This window comes from Mus caroli, unplaced genomic scaffold, assembly GCF_978045245.1.
Source record: "Mus caroli unplaced genomic scaffold, Mus_caroli_1 scaffold_14, whole genome shotgun sequence".
In the NCBI taxonomy this organism is placed as follows: Eukaryota; Metazoa; Chordata; class Mammalia; order Rodentia; family Muridae; genus Mus; species Mus caroli.
Window position 1 is genome coordinate 101782347 of NW_028227269.1, and position 16354 is coordinate 101798700.

A 16354-nucleotide genomic window follows, 5' to 3' on the forward strand; every position below is an offset into this window, starting at 1 on the left:
ACTATTTCCTCTAGCCATTCTCAGGAAAATTATGGTGAGATGGAGAGGCCAGACCCAGTGAGATTACACAGTACAGCCAGAAGGGGACATGACCTTCAGTGCTGGAACTGGGACATCATGAGGATCTCCTCAACACAGATGCAGGAGACACTGCGATGCACTGTGACCTGGAGACCCCACATACCTCAGGGGACAGAGGAAGACACAGACACTACAAGGAGAGGGATTTGCTACTTGCACTCAGGCATGGGTGAAACGGCCCCATGTTTAATGTTACCCAGAAGGGGACATGGCTTTCAGGAGAGAGGCTGATTCCCAAGAGCAGTTAGTTTTAGGGATTTACCACTCTGCCTAAAAAGAGGGGGACATCATTTGCGTGATCCTGGATGAAGATCAGGAAAGGTCTGTTGAGCTGAATCCGGTCCATATCAGTCGATCCGAACTTTTTAAAGCATGAGTTTGTACTAGGCGTTGACCCCTTTTCATCGATGGTCAGCACGGCCTTACTTACCACCTGTAGGAAGAAAAGCAGGAGAGTATCAGAAGCAGGCAACACCTGCTCTGGCCTAGGGTAAGATCACATGTGGAACTTACAAAGGAAGACCCTCCAATGGCTTGTGTCCATCCATTATGGTATTGCCCAGCCCTCAGCCTGATCCATGGTGGTGACCCAAAGCCCTTCCCACACCCCCCCCCCCTATTCTTTGCCTGCTTTGGCCGATTCCCTTTCATGCTCCTTTCCTGACTCAATCTCTCATAGTCTTAGATACATTTCACAGCGTTACAGTGTGTATGTTGGGAGGGGGGGCATTTGTATGTCACATCCTTGGCACAAGGGTCCCCTTTCCAGTGTGTAGCTGTGAACTCTTTGGGGATAGGGTTTCTGAAGATGACCTCGAATGTCCAGACACCAAGGGTGCTCATCCTGATCTACCTTTAATTGTCCGAACCAGTGGTATGTTTGGAAAACTCAATAATACTTCGATCTCTTGAGTTGCTCTAAATTCCACAGGTGAAAAAAAATTCTAGGATAATGTCCTAGGTCAGTGAGCCCAATCCTCTCTGTACAAATATAGGCAAATTGAACCCCAAGGTCTCAATTGGCCTGGGCAACTGTAAGACTGAGGTTCAGGAAGGCCAGTCAGGAGAGCTACTTTTATTACCTGAAGCACAAGAATCTCCCTGTTGTAGTCTTGACCTCTGACCCCATCCTCCAGATAAATTCCAAAGGTCCCTCTGGAGGAGCTCAGCTATGCCTTCCCGCTAGCTACCCTTAGCCTCACATCTGAGCTGCACCTCTACCCTACTTGACTCCAACAGACACAAGACTGTCACTGTGAGGTGACCTTACCTTGAAGGACTTCTGAAGTGTGTCATTCACGTCAGAGCTATTGGTGCCACTGTTGAAAACATAGTTGATTCCTAGTAGACTCATCATTGATTCCAAGTCATGGGTCTCAGACAATGAGAGTTCTGGTATCTCTAAATCAACCAACCTGGTGTGTAGAAAAGGAAACTTTTCTTTAGTCTGGAAGAACCAATACCTTTGTCCTAGTTGTCCCTAAAATGCCATCTCCTCAGAGAAGCCCTTCAGGCAGACTCAGGGTGCTCACATGCAATCATGTTCCTGCAGTGTTTGGCCACCCCTCTTACTCAGCCAGACATTCCCCCAAGACCTGACTCTCGAGAGAGTGGGAGTCAGAGCAGCCGAGTACAACTGCTCACTGGTGAGGGTCTATAGTTCAGGCCTGAGTATCCCTGTGTTTTATGTAGCCTGTGTCCTGCAACAGGTAGCAAGGCCCTGCTTGTTTACAGAGCACCAGAAGCACTGATTTTTGGAGCATGGCTCTAGGGACCCAATAAACCCATGCAAGAGCATCAGATAAATTGAGTCTCTTATAGTCATGCCCCGGGCTCTCTTTCCTGAGGTTTTCCATATAGCTTCCTCCCCTGTCACCAAAACACCCTCTTGGACTGTCTACTTTGACCTTTAACCTTTAATGTGGCCAGGGCCTGAGAGTCATCTTCATCTTCTCAGCTCAGCCATAATATACACTACAACTGTGGCCCCTGTGCTGGCCTCTGCATCCCTGGAATGGAGTATGTCCATCTGGGGTGTGATCCCTCCAATGGATCACATGTTTACCTCTTTATATTGAGCACTGCTTTTGTCGGTGAACCTGGCCTGCATTACTGAAATGAACACAGAGTCTGCTTGGAAGCTCAAAGTGGCTGTGGCCCCAGCTTCTGGCCAGTCTTCTAGGGCTTTTGTTATTTAATGAACAAGAGGTTGGATGCCTCTGGGTAGTTCCTGGGACTGGGGGTCACCTTGTCAATAATTGTCGTCTCATCCGGCGGAAGTGTGGGTAGGTTAGGCTCTGTTCCACCTTCTGCATCTTCCCTGGATCGGGTACGATGAAGTAGGTTGCGAAGTTGCCTGTGAGCAGAGTAAGCATCAGCACCGTGCTAGACAGATCCTCGACCCGGAACAAGTAATGCTTGGCCACGTTATGGATCATCGGTACCTTGATTGTCATGCCATATCCTAAGTGGTAGTCCTTCACTTTGACGGACAGGCAGCCAAAGTTGCTGTCAAGTCTGGCTGGAGAGGATGAAGAAGGCTGTCAGACAGGGGTGGGCCTAGGTCTGTGTATGTCAGAAGAAAGGAGCCCGGAGCCTCCTCTTGGAGCCCCAGTATCATGAGCTAAAAATAGAATAGGAATGGATATAACATGGCACAAGAGCTTTGTGAGAGTCACTTGAACTTGGGATGTGTGTAGAATCTGGGTATATTCTGGTAGATTCCAAAGGGTAAAGCACCTTGGGCAAAGGTTTAATATTTTATTTTAATATTAAATATTTTTATTTTATTTAAATGTTAAATAAAAACTATTATGTTTATTAAATGGTTCCTCTGGATATGCTAAGTGATAAAAATGCAAATGACCAGAGGTCCCTAAGTCACAGGTGTACTCCTTGCTTTTGGAGGATCCTTGTCCTTTGTTGACGATGGTTTAGTCTATATTCAAGGCAAAACTTTATGGCACGTTGAGCCCTTTCCTGAGCCCACAGATACAGTGCATATGCCTCAGTAGCCTCCCTGATACTGTATAAGATGATGACCATTTTGGTCATCAGAGTAGGTAGGTGCCTTGGGAGCCTATCATTGAGGTCATCAAAATCAGTAGACCTCCTCAGAGACCCTTACCCCATGTTCTCATTGGAAAATTAAGGGATCATGGGAAGGGAATGAATCTGTGGTCTGAGTGCTGTGCCTGGCAGGACTTTGCCCAGGAGAAGGGAGCTCTGGTGAAGAGGTACAGCCCTTAGCCTTGAATTCTTACCCAGGCTGTAGACACCTTGGGGGAACAGCTGCTCCTGACCTTACCAGTTCCAAGCAGGACCTGTTCATGCTTGGGGTCAAGTTTAGTTGATCAAGTGTATGTGCTCCACCAAGTTCCATGCACTGTGCAACCTCACAGATTCTTTCATTACCTCAGGGCCATGGGCTACCTTTGTGAAATGGACAGTCATACCATGGACAGATAAAATGGCTTGTCCAGTGTAGACAGAAAATGAATGACAGAGGCCACATTTGAAGCCAATGTTTTTAGACTCCAAAGCTGACCCTCTCTATAGTGCTTACTGTTTCGTATACTATGGAAACTGCCCTATGTATACTGATCTATCATTTGTTTTTAGAAAATACTACATAGTCTCTTGTTTCACTCACACAGATTTCAAAAGAGTATTTGTATATAGAATGGTCCGTCAAGCCCAGCCTAGGGGTTACTTTAATACATCCTCCAAACTTAATGACTGCTGGAAATTGTTGTGCTGTTTAATGGTGAAAGACTGAAGAAGATACATGCATGCATCCTACCTTCCTACATTTTAGGATTCCAAGGAGACAGAACATTGGAATGTGAACATCTATTTGGATAAATCCCCTGGAGCCAGCTCAGCCAAGTGACACACCCTTACCATTCCAGATAATGTAGTTAACCACAGCCAGGAACGTGTCACTCTCCAGATTCTTGACAATGTTCACTATTTCCTTCTGGCTTTTCTCCATCACGTAATTGTTGATCTGTGTCTTGGCCTGACTGCTGTCTGTAAAGTTGATGGAGATCATGTCAGAATGGTATAGGTCCTTGACTCCTTTCACAAATTTGTCTACTGATGTCAGGTCCTGGTGGATGAACACGCTGCTACCAGTTTGTAGTGATGATGGCACTTCAGGCTGGTGAATGGAATGGAGCAGATACCAGAAACACTTGTGGATCTCTGCTTCAGGCAAGCCTGTTTTGTTAAACCTTAGGGTCTCCAGGATGTGTTTGCTTAAGTTGCCATTGGATCCCAGGGACAGCATTGAAATGGCAGCAATGACTCTAATCGGGGAGAATAAAATATTTCCATTTCCCGACAGTTGGGCCGTCTTTTTGAACAAGGTGATGGAGACATTGCAGATGGTGAGAGCCACCTTCCGGCACTGGAAGGGATCAATGCTTGGGTCTTCATAGAGTTTTTCATGTTTAGTCTTGGTTATGAGAAGCAGACAGCACAAGCCTACTAGCAGGAGGAGTCCATGGGAGGAAAAGGGTGTTGTCATCCTGCAGGACAGAGGGAGGAGCGCAGCCCAGAGTCAGAGCCATGACAAGTTCCACTAACCAATGACTGGCATGTGTAAATGCAACCACAGTTTCCTATTTCTGTGCTGTGTGCCCAACCTGGGCCAGGCACTTTCTATAGCTTCATTATTGAAAGACCCAGTGATACCTCTCAGGGCAGGTCATGTCTTCCTGCTCTGTGCTTCCCTGAGATATATAAAAGTACTTTGCCTTCCTGTCCCAGTCCCAGCTGTGGAGCTACACAGTTCTCCACTTCTTGATGAGAACATAATAGGGCAGAAGGGTTAAAGAATATGCTCAAGGTCCATGAGCAGGAATTTTGGCAGAGCCAGGTCCCATACATAGCAGGCTGTCTGGGTCCTACTCCACTCCCATCAACAATAATTCAATGCAAGAGAAACTGCCCCATTTAACAAAAAGCCATGTCACCAGAACCCATGTGACCTGTAATAAAGATCAATTTTTTGTGCTTCATTTTACAAGCAGAAACATAATGGAATTAGTTACATAAATACAGATATGGCTACTGGTACCTGGATATGATCTTGGGGGAAGTTTGTAGGTTTGCCAAGCTTCAGCCTTTAGGACCAGCCGGAGTACTGTGAGGCCAGAATCAGAGCAGGAGCCTAAATGACAAAGAGGGCAGAGGAGTTGGAAGGGCGACAGCTCAGTGAAGAATTAATGAGCATATCTTCCCTTGTAGATCAGAAGTTCTTCTCAGGTGATCAAGGGCAGATGGCCCCAGGGCAGGCAGAAGAGGCCTAGGGTCCTGGGCTGTCCATAGAAAATCTTGGGAAACACACCTTTAAGGGTAGCAGCTTTTTCTTTCTTTCTTTTTTTTTTTTACAAAGAAGAAGAAGAAGGAGGAGGAGGAGGAGGAGGAGGAGGAGGAGGAGGAGGAGGAGGAGGAGGAGAAGGAGAAGGAGAAGGAGAAGGAGAAGGAGAAGGAGAAGGAGAAGGAGAAGGAGAAGGAGAAGGAGAAGGAGAAGGAGAAGGAGAAGGAGAAGGAGAAGGAGAAGGAGAAGAAGCCGCCCATTTTTCTCCTTTAAGAGAGTTGTGTAGGTCTTTGAATTCACAAGCAGATGTTGAGGTCTGTGACTTTGGGTAGAGGGGCATGGGACTGGGAAGGATGTCCAAGCTGAACATATATGGGTGTGTGAATGATGGATAGGACTACCTGAGGTGTCTCCTTAGTGCCCTCTGCCCCAGGTAGAGGTGTACACACAAAGGTAAGAGACCCAGAGCCAGCCCAGGACCTCCTCAAGGAGGGAAAACCACCAGGTCATCCTGACCCAGTGTTCAGTAGTGGGTATTCTGTTTGCTCCCATGATCCAAGAAAAAAGTCTTTGTTCTCCTCTGCATTTGCCCTCAGGAGTTGAATCTCTGCCTCTCCTTCTTCTGTGTGGAGGATGTATGGAGACAGGTAGTAAGGTTGGCAGTGCCCACCCCATGGGCTTAGAAAGAGGCTGGTTAAGGACTTACTGAGTAGCGTCCGTGGAGGCAGTGAGAAGCTTGTGGGCTGGTCATGCAGCACTGACTTCCCCTGAAGCTGTCACCCTGGGGACTTATAGGCATAGCAGAGTGTGGGGCACGTTCCGTCCCTATGTGTGTGATGACATTTCACGCTGGAGGAGAGCTTTGGGCAGCTTATAATCCTGGCTAGAAGATGGTGTGCCATGTGTTGCTGTGACCTAAGCACCTGGTTATCTTTCTCTGAACTGACTTAGTGAAGCAGAACTGTCCAGTGCCAACATTTTTGAAGGGAGACAGAGGGAGCCCTGTGGCTATTGCTGCCTACCTCTGGGAGTTGCTGAAAGGAGGTCATGAGTTCATACATATGCCAAGCCTTGGTATTTTCAATAATCATTACCTGCCTGAAGTCAGTCCCACTCCCAACCTGGGAAGCCTTGTGCGCACATACTAGAACCTGTGCTGCATTGCATTCAAGCCTAGTTGTCTAGGACAGACTGGGATAATAGCCGGAGCTTCAGACGAGGTCTAGTGGTCTTCGGTGTAGCAGAGGGAGAAGTGTTGGTATCCACTCCAAGGAGAATTGGCTTTCCCTTTAGGACAGAGAGGATAAAATCCCTTCATCCTCATATGTACATATGATCCCTGTAACCCACACAATACCCTTCCAGATGCACACGTTAAAATACACACACAGGGCCACAGACCCAGACCCAGATGTAAAGCATACATGCAAGCAACAGTTCCTGCCTCTCTAACCTTTGCTATACTGTGTCTGGCAGGCCTGTGAGGGACTTGAGGCTGCAGAGGCCGTCATCTGGTAAACATGTGGCATACTCCACACTCACTCCGTGAAGACACAGTTCTCGGCCTTTGAAAACAAATGGACAATATTCCTTTGGATGCTTGCTTAGGGGTTTATTTCAACTTGTGTGCACCATGCTGTCCTAAACAGGAGTGTGAACATACCTCTCATTCCTTCTGGAATAAAGGAGACACAACATTGCTGGAGCATGGGGTGTGTTGGTTGGTTCTGATGGTCAGCTTGATTGGGCTTTGAAAGCCCTAGGGAATTGGCAGGGCACAGACAGCTAGTGGTGTGTCTGAGGGTTTTTCTAGAGCTGATTAGATCATGAGGGCTTTGACTTCATCTATGGCCTGATCTGTGGATGGATTCATATGACACCATTTTGGGGGAAGTGAGGAGCTTCCTGGTTGGAGAAAGTCAGTCACTGGGTCCATAGCAATAATTATAAAATGCCTTAGTCCCAATGAACTCTGTTTATTATTGTATCCCCTTTAGACTAAAAAGCAAAACAATCTCATAGTTTAAGTTGGTATGGATTTTTGTGTGATGGTGTTAGAAATTCAAAGTTATTTTTTTAATAACATCCTGTGTGTGTGTGTGATTCAAACCTGGCTTAAAATATTCTAAAATATTCTTTACATGATGATGAAGTTTCAAGGTTACAAAGGTCTATTCAGATTAAGGAAAGCTAATTTAAAATATATGTCTAACTATTTATGTCTTTGCTAGTATGTGGTCACTGTACGTTTGTTTCTGACCTGTCTTGAATGTTGTCCGAAAGTGGTGTGCAATAACCCAGTTTCAGAGCTATCAATAAAGTGAAGCAGCATAAAATAGCAGTATCAAATAATTTCAAAATTATCCGTATTTAAATAACATCTGAATGCCGATTATGTTAGGAGTCCAGTAAAGCCCGAAGAACCAGAGGTGAATTGGGCCTGCGAGGCTGGCGGAAGGGGCAAGAAGCAGCATCCATCCACACATTCAGGAATCATAAATCATCTTCCACATAGTAAACTCCCTGTTTATTACTGTGTCTCCTTTTAGACTAAGAAAGCAGAAACAAGCTCCTATTTTAAGTTGGTATGGATTTTTGTGTGATGATGTTAGGAACTCAGAGTTCTATTTTTACAACATCCCGTGTCTATGGTTCAAGCTCTCCTGCTGCTGCATTCTCTTTCATAATCGTTAGGGACTGGAACCCAAGAAAATGTGAGGTGTCTCATGGCAGTGCCCGAGGGACGAGGGGCTAGTTGGCTCGTTGAGAACCATATCTTAGCCTGTGGACTAAGGAGATCTGGGGGAGGCGATGTTTCCCATCTGTGCATTTGTACCGAACATTGCTCTTCCAATAGAATGACTAAGACAGGCAGTATTTTCATGTTCTATTGAATCTTATTAGGTATGCTTATGTGTGTGTTGATAGGGTGTCATATGTCCCAAGCTGGCCTTGGATCTAGAGTTTTCTGTGTAGTCTGAAGGTGACTTGGAACTCCTCATCTTCCTGTAGTCATCACCCAAGTGCTGTGGCTGTGGATGGGCATCAGTGTGCCCAGTCCAGGCAGTTGCACCCAGAGTTAGGCAAACACTACCAGCTGAGACATATCTTTTTTTTTTTTAACTTAAATCTATTCAATGCCCCACTCCTGGTCACCCTTCCCACAATCCTTCCCCCATCTCCTCTCCCTTTCTCCTCTAAGTGTGTGGGGACCTCCCTGGGTATCCCCCACCATCTGGCCACATCAGGTCTCTGAGAGGTTAGGTGCATCCTCTCCCACTGAGGCCAGACAAGTCAGCCCAGCTAGAAGAACATATCCCATGTAGAGCCAACAGCTTTAGGGACAGCCCCTGCTCCGGTTGTTTGGGACCCACATGAAGACTGAGCTGCACATCTGCTACATATGTGCAGGGAGGCCTAGGTCCAGACTGTGTATGTTCTTTGGTTGTTGCTGGGTCATATCTTTAGCCTAGCTTTTACGACTTTTTTTTTCAGATCCTTAGCTGTCAAATCCCAAGACCGATTGCCACTGGCTTGTGGAGGATGACAGTGAACCTTCAGGGATTCAGGGGTTCTTTTCATCCTCTGTAAAAAGTGTCTATATATACTGCTAACCTTGGAGTACTGTGCAATGTTTGAGAAGCATCCGAGAAACAGTAAAAGAGCAGTATAAGGAACTGTGTCATTGTGGGGTGGGTTGTGAGATTTCAAAAAGCCTGTGTCAGGCCTAGTCTCACTCTGCCTCCTGTTTGTGGATTATGTGTAATTCTCAGCTCCTTCTCCTGCCCATGCCTGCCTGCCTGCTGCCATGCTCCCAGTCATGATGATCTTGGACCAACCCCTGAAACTGTAAGCAAGTCCCCAATTGAATGCTTTCTTTAATAAATTGCCTTGGTCATGGTGTCTCATCACAGCAATAGAACAGTAACTAAGATATGGTGGAATAATAATATGGCTGGTGGGTGGAGCCAACTATGCTCTCCAGGAGGGAACCCTTATCTGGTCCCAACAGAAACCTGTGGCTCAGGAGGTCAATAGACACATACATTTGTTAAATGTATGCGATGTGTCTGTCAGCTTACCTTCTGAACATATATGTTGATTCCCATGGATTACTGTTACTGGTAGCCTAGGTCAGGAAAGCATCTTTTTGCAGTGGATGGTGATTACCACACTGAGTTTCCAACAGTCAAATTGTTAATGCTAATCCAGCTGCTGTGGCCTACTGGCCTAACGCTCAGCTCTACGTGCAAGAAAATGACCCTACCGTCTAAGCCTCAGGGATAGTAGAAGAGGAAGCCAAGGAAGGGCCTGGGTGTTGTGTAGCTTCTTTTTCCAGATGGAAACATTTTCTCATGGAGGCAGAGGAACCTCAGAAGCTCAAGAAACAAGATTTGCCAGGCCCCTTCCTGAGACGATGTAAGCAAGGCATAACTGCCCAGATGGGCATCTCTTCACTTGTGTAGCTGCCTATAAGTTGTGTGAGGAACTGCAGTCACACTGCTTTCTGGATGTCTCATCCCGGCTGCTGTGTGAGGCTGCTCGGAAGTTCAGTTTCCCTAAGCTGCTCTTGTAAATATTCACACACTCACATATTCTTGTGAAGAACCTCAATGTATGTATTCACTCATTTGCTCACCAAGCAGGACTTGGATAAGAAGAAAAGAAACCCAAACTATTTTATTATTTTATTTTGGTTTGTCATTGCCTTCTTTATCTGGGGTGAAGAGAATTAGCCTCCCTGGAAAAATTCGTATAATACCTGAGCTTGAAGTCATCTAGGATGAGAATCTGGGAGAGAAAATAGAGAGACTGATGCTCAAGTGTAATTGTGTGAGTGTGGTGTGGGATACCTTACGATGCCAATGAACAAAGGAAGGTTGAGGGTTTCATCTTTGATGACGAGTAGGAAGGACCTGTTGAAAGCCACAGTGAGGACTGTAGGCCATAAAACATTGTAAAACTTTGGAACTTCTTGGTCTTCTCCAGCTCTAGTTTCAATTCCCAGCACAGCTTTATGCACAGCCTAGAAAGAGAGAGACAGGGGGGGGAGAGAGAGAGACAGACAGAGAGAGAGAGAGAGAGAGAGAGAGAGAGAGAGAGAGAGAGAGAGAGAGAGAAAGAAGAAGAAGAAGAAGAAGAAGAAGAAGAAGAAGAAGAAGAAGAAGAAGAAGAAGAAGAAGAAGAAGAAGAAGAAGAAGAAGAAGAAAAGGAGGAAGAGGAGGAGGAGAAGGAGAAGGAGAAGGAGAAGGAGAAAGAGAAGGAGAAGGAGAAGGAGAAGGAGAAGCGAAGAGAAAAGAGGAGAGGAAAGAGAGGCAGAAGCATGTCAGAAACTATGACATCCCCACTTGAGGCTGAAGCAAGATTCAAGGAGGGCCACCCTGGGCCATCTTCCTCCTGGACAGTCTTACCTTATCCATCACTGCCTCTCTCCATAATCACTCAGAACCTCCCTGACTCGGCCTTCTTTTTTATTTTCTCCCTTTCTGACCCCTATATCTCATACTCCTTGATGCTGCCTGAAACCTCAGAGGGGAAGGACCTCTCTGTACCCTATGTTCTCTGTGTCCCTTTTCAAGTGCATAGTATTTAGCTTCTTGAGTCAAAGACTCTGAAAGTGTCCCTCAGAGTGCACAAACTCACCAAATCTACAGCTCATGTTCAACCGCCCTTATTTTGAGTTTACTGATTTTCCAGGAACTGTTGGCTTCCTTGGTTAACTGACCCATAAATTGGACTTTGTGGTTCAGTTGTCACTTTGTGGAAGATTCTAGAACATTCTCTGAAGTCACTGAGCCTAAGACTCCCCCAATAAGTATGAGAAACCAACACTAAAGCAGTAGGAGGCCTTGGGCAAAGATTGCCAAGGAAACACCTCAGAAAAAACCATGGGATGGTCTGCCAGGGAAGTCATTTCCCAGCTCTGACCTTTGACCTCACCCTGTCTAGCTACCTCCTGAGACCTGGGCCTTGCTCACATGTCTTCTCCACCCTCAGTCTCATGCCCAAGTTGTGCCCTCTGCATTCCCTTCTACTCTCCAGACACCTGGAACTACTCATTGGTTAGGTGGCCTTACCTTGGACAGTTTCACAGGACCATCCATTGTGACTTTTGAGAGGTCAGCCTCGCTGCTGAAGATCTGGGTGATGCCTAGCTGCCTCATGACTGTTATCAGGTCATAGGTGGCAGAGATGGTAAATTTGGGGAAAAATAAGTTGGCAAACCTGTCATAGGGAAGAAAAACAAAGCCTCATAGCCTTTCCTGTTCTTCTGGGATCCACCATGTTGGGAAAGTGTTTTCTTTCTCATTTACTGCTTGTTGTCTCTGACCATAGCAGTAGCTCCTCAAGTTCCATCTCCTCTGAGAAATTCTCCTGACAGAATCAAGATGCTCACATGGAACCCTGCCTCACCTCCCTCTTGGTAGCTAGGAACGCTCCTGAGAGTTAGCAGGAGCTGATGCAATGGAGTGGCATCTACTCAGACAAGAAGAGTGGAGTGACCCTGAAGGAGGCCGGGGAACAAAATGTTCTTTAGCTCTGTGACTAGTTCTAATCTCAGCTCCATCTTGTCCTCTGTTCTCTGCTGGGAGTCCAGGGTCTTAGGGCTGTACTCAACAGAGCAGCGCCTCTGCCTACGCTTGCCTCAGGCTAATGAAAGGGATAGCAGGGCCTGGGGGCACTGACAGAGAGCACACTCTGACTTTTTGGCTCTTGGAACCACACTCAAGAGTGACAAGAGAACAGAGCCTCCTGCAAATGTGCCCCAAGGTCCACCCTTAAACTTTCCTTCTCTATGCCTCTTTAGCCAAGCTCTGCCAGTGTCCACAATGAGAGACATCCCACCCAGATGAACTTATTCTCTGAGTGTCTTTTCAAGGAGAGTCCAAGGCCCAAGCACCTCATACTCTGGGGCAAATATCAATTTCTTTTTTAGCAATCTGTATAACGTTCAAGACTACAGTGATTCAGATTAGTACTTGGGACAGAAAGCTTGCCCAGCAACAATAACTTTACCAATGCCCATTCCTGTCTTAGGGTTTCTTAACCAATGGACTGCATGTGTCCTAGAAACATAGAAATTCCTCCCGTGTCCCCTTTAGATTTCCCTTGCATTATCCTCCTTCAGTGTGCTGGTGGTCATTCTTTGCTGCCCCAGGACAACTGTCTTCTCTGGAAATTCTCAGACTGACATCTCTGGTGCACACTCTGTCCTGGAAATTGTACCAATTGGGGTCTTTATCTCAAAACCCATCTTTGTTCACAAAGCCCAGCAGGATACATTTGGAAGGCTCAGTGTGTATGATGTGAAAGCAATTTCAAACACCAGGACCACAGAGTTCCCAGTGAGCATTGCTGGGGTATACAACTTGGCTAGCACTGTTTTCAAGAGATTCTAGGTCTTGAGTAGTAGCTGTCACCAGGGATGGGGGTTCCATCTGCCACAGCTGGGCTGGTGGCCAGTCCTGAGGGGTGAACTGATGACAGAGGATAGGACAGTTCTGAATAGGTCCACATACTGGAGAATCACCTTGGGTTAATATGCCTATGAAGGCGATTGAGGTACTCATGGCTCAGGTTCTGTACCAGCTGCTGCATCTTCCCAAGGTCTGGCAGAATAAAGATGGCCATGGCATTCCCTACAAAGTGCTGTACCAGCACCCAGCTGGACAGACTCTCATCCTTGTGCAGGTAAAATTTGCCCAAGCGGTTGACCATGGTCACAACATCCACCTTGCCTGAATCCAGGTAGAACTTAGCTTTCAGAACATGATCAGCATCAACTTCAACGTTCTGGATTCCTGGGGAGAGGGAAGAGACAATCAGCAAGTGGTAGGATCAAAATTTAGCTAAATGTCAGATCAAGTGTTCCCCTGGCCTCTTTTGAGATGCTACTCTCTTAGCCTCAGCTGCATCAAGTATCAATGATGCACTGAGTGTGACCACAAAAGTCCGCCCAACAGACTTTTTGATGATCACCTGAAGCTGTAGAGGATATAGAATATGTTTGTTGGACTAATTATTGGAAAATTTGCAACTTCCTTCCTCCCTCCCTGCTTTTTCTCTTTTGGATATTAGGCATATTTGATAGTTTCCTTAGGACTTGTTTGTGGTAGAAACTGAACTAAGGACCTCCCATGTAGTCAGGCCACTTCTCCATCACCGAGGTACAACTCTGCCCCTGCCTGGAGATTCTCAGTGAACACTGGAAGCTCCTGAGTCAAACTTCACTGCTGAAAGATCCTGCCCCCTTCAGATAATCGTTCAGTATGTATTCAGGGACAGTTCATAAGTGCAGATGCCAGAGCCTCCTCAGCTGTGCACAGTGTCACCACTGAGACCATCAGAGATGGCAGAGCCTCAAGGACTGAGCTCATTGGAAAGGAGCAGATGATGGAGCTAGAGACAAGACCCATCTTTGTCACAGCAGAGTTGTGCAGGACTCTGCCCAGCGACAAGGATGCCATGGTGGAGGGAAGACATTTTAGCCTTGATTCCCAGCCCCTACCAAAGGGGCTTAAATATTAACTTAAATATTCTTAGACAGGATATCAGCCTTCGGGAGCGGGGCGGGGGGTGGGGGTGGTGGTGGTGGTTCAGGAATTACTTGCTCTGGGTAACTATTAGCTCTTCCATGACCAGAGAGCAATGGTTAGCTTTCACTATGAAGGTGAGATGGTCATATCTCAAATAGTAAAATGATTTTTTGTTTGTTTTTCTCTTTTGGATACCATGGTTATTGCGTAGTTGAGTAACAGGGGCCTCCATGCCTGATGAAGTGAATTTGATCCCTGGAGCCTAGATGGTAGGTAAGAACCACATTAAAAGGAAGGAATTGACAACCATGGGTTGTATCTGGTGTGACCTCCATACGTGTTCTGTGGCATGTGTAGATATACACGTACTCACAAGAGTAAGTAAATATATGTAAAATGCCACCACTTCTCACTTAAAGTTAGTGATAGCCATGCTACCAAGGCATTGTCATAGGTCATTGTGTGACTTAATCATCATCAAATGATGGGGCTAGTCAAATGATCTCCATGACACACACACCATACTCATCATCATTTCTGATCCTATAATGAGCAGCACCCCAACTGTCCCAAGGTGATTATCATTTATGAGCCCACCAGACTTCTCCCCAACCTGTCTGCTTTGACAAGTACTTCTTCTTCTAAATGAACTCTTACATGCTCAGTTTCTTGCCCATCTATAAATTCTTTTCTAGTTGAGAATAAGAGCTTGAACCCCAGGGTTCTGACCTCCATGGTGGCCCTCCCAGTGCAAGCCCTACCTTACCTTCAAAGTAGATGTAGTTCACCAAGGCCAGAACTGTGTCTATCGGCAGTTCCTTGATCACCTGTACTATATGACCATAGCTTTGCTCCTCCACGTGTTTATTGACCTGTGTCATGGCTGCTCGAGTGTCCCTGAAGTCTATGGGAATGGCTTCCGAGTGGTATGACTCTGTTACCACATTTTTGAACTTGTTTGCCACCTTCAGAGGTTTATCAATGAACAGGCTGCTGCCCATGGTCAGCTGGAGCTGCTGATTTGGCTGGAAGAGTGTATGGAGGAAATATTGGAAGCACTTGTGTACCTCCCTTTCTGTCATGTCTATGAGACTGAGCCTCAGCCCCTTCAGGATTTGATGGTGAGTGCTGCCCTGAGCTCCCAGGGAGAGCATATCAAAGGCAGCCATGATGTTCACTGGGGAGAACACAATGTTGGTTTGTTTGGGCCAACGGATTGCCTTCTCAAGCAAGAACAAGGAGATGTTGGTGATGGTGGGTGTAATTTTCCGACATTGAGGGAGCTCCTGGTCCTTGTTGTCATGGTATAAGGCATCTGTCTCTTGGTAACCTTTAGTCTGGGAGCCAGGGAGCTCATAGCATAGACTGGCTAACAAGAAGAAGTTGCGATAGAAATAGGGTGACATTGTCCTGTAAGACAAAGAAGGGTATAAAAGCCCTAAATCAGGACCAAGGTAACTCTCACTGGCCAACCCAACCATTGACAGCAAGTGAGAGCAACTAGTTTACTAAAGCTGTGTACCCAACTGGGCTCAGAGTGCTCTGCATCCTCATGATGGAAAGAACCAGAGAAGACCACTACTGTCACAGAGCTCAGTTACTTTAATTTGTTTCTTTGGTTTTCTTTTTAAAAATTTACTCTGTGTGCATGTGTGTGTGCGTGTGTGTGTGTGTGTGTGTGTGTGTGTCTGTCTGTCTGTGTGTGTGTGTCTGTGTGTGTGTATAAATGCTCACCAGTATATAAAGGTCAAAGGACAATGGGTGGGAGTTTGGTCTCTCCTACCATGTTACCATGTGGCTCCAGGAATCACCCAGGACCACCAAGCATGGCAGTGGCCATCTTACCCTCTACACCCCTCCCCCACTGCTTTTTTGTTGAAGTCCTGCAGCGGAAGCAATTATGGCCTTCCATTTCCTGATGAGAGAGTCAAAGTCCAGCGAGGTGAAAGCCCAATCCCAAAGTCGATGCTCAGGCACAGTGGCAAAACCAGATCCCACAGTGGGCTCTCTGGACCCATACCGCCTCTGCTTTTGACAGCTCTCCATGTATCTGCAGTGATTGTAAATTGCAAGTGCCATGGCCCAATTTTACTAGGAGTAAGGACGAAGGCATAGTAGATAAAATGGAATCACAAAAGGTTACCCAACAAGGGGGTCAGACCAGGATGAGGAGGAGTGTGCTGTTTTCTAGAAGGGTGGGTAGTGTCCATTGGCTTTCATGATTTCATGGGCAGAGAAGCTGCTGGCCAGAGAGGGGAGGATCTTGTGCTCAGGTCCCCTGATCTGATGGCATAAACTTCTATCATCTCCCTCTTAACCCGATTACAGCTACCTTCACATTATAGGTTACTTAAGCTTGGCTTGCTTTGAGTCCAAGTTCCGGGGCATTCTGAGCCTGGGGATTCCTGCC

General features: G+C 46.4%; 2 protein-coding genes across 2 annotated transcripts; both read right to left on the bottom strand.

Annotated features, from left to right (window-relative positions):
- Window positions 1-331: 331 nt before the first annotated feature.
- On the bottom strand, window positions 332-4612 carry LOC110307503 (alpha-1-antitrypsin 1-6). Its single transcript, XM_021179746.1, has 4 exons — window positions 3985-4612; window positions 2329-2602; window positions 1352-1496; window positions 332-514 (listed from the first exon to the last, which is right to left on the bottom strand). The coding sequence occupies exons 1-4, from the start codon at window positions 4610-4612 to the stop codon at window positions 332-334; spliced, it is 1230 nt and encodes a 409-aa protein (XP_021035405.1).
- Window positions 4613-10120: 5508 nt separating this feature from the next.
- On the bottom strand, window positions 10121-16023 carry LOC110306582 (alpha-1-antiproteinase-like). Its single transcript, XM_085830108.1, has 5 exons — window positions 15965-16023; window positions 14711-15354; window positions 12939-13209; window positions 11485-11632; window positions 10121-10198 (listed from the first exon to the last, which is right to left on the bottom strand). Exons 1-5 carry the CDS (start codon window positions 16021-16023, stop codon window positions 10121-10123), a joined length of 1200 nt encoding a protein of 399 aa, XP_085686234.1.
- Window positions 16024-16354: the final 331 nt, after the last annotated feature.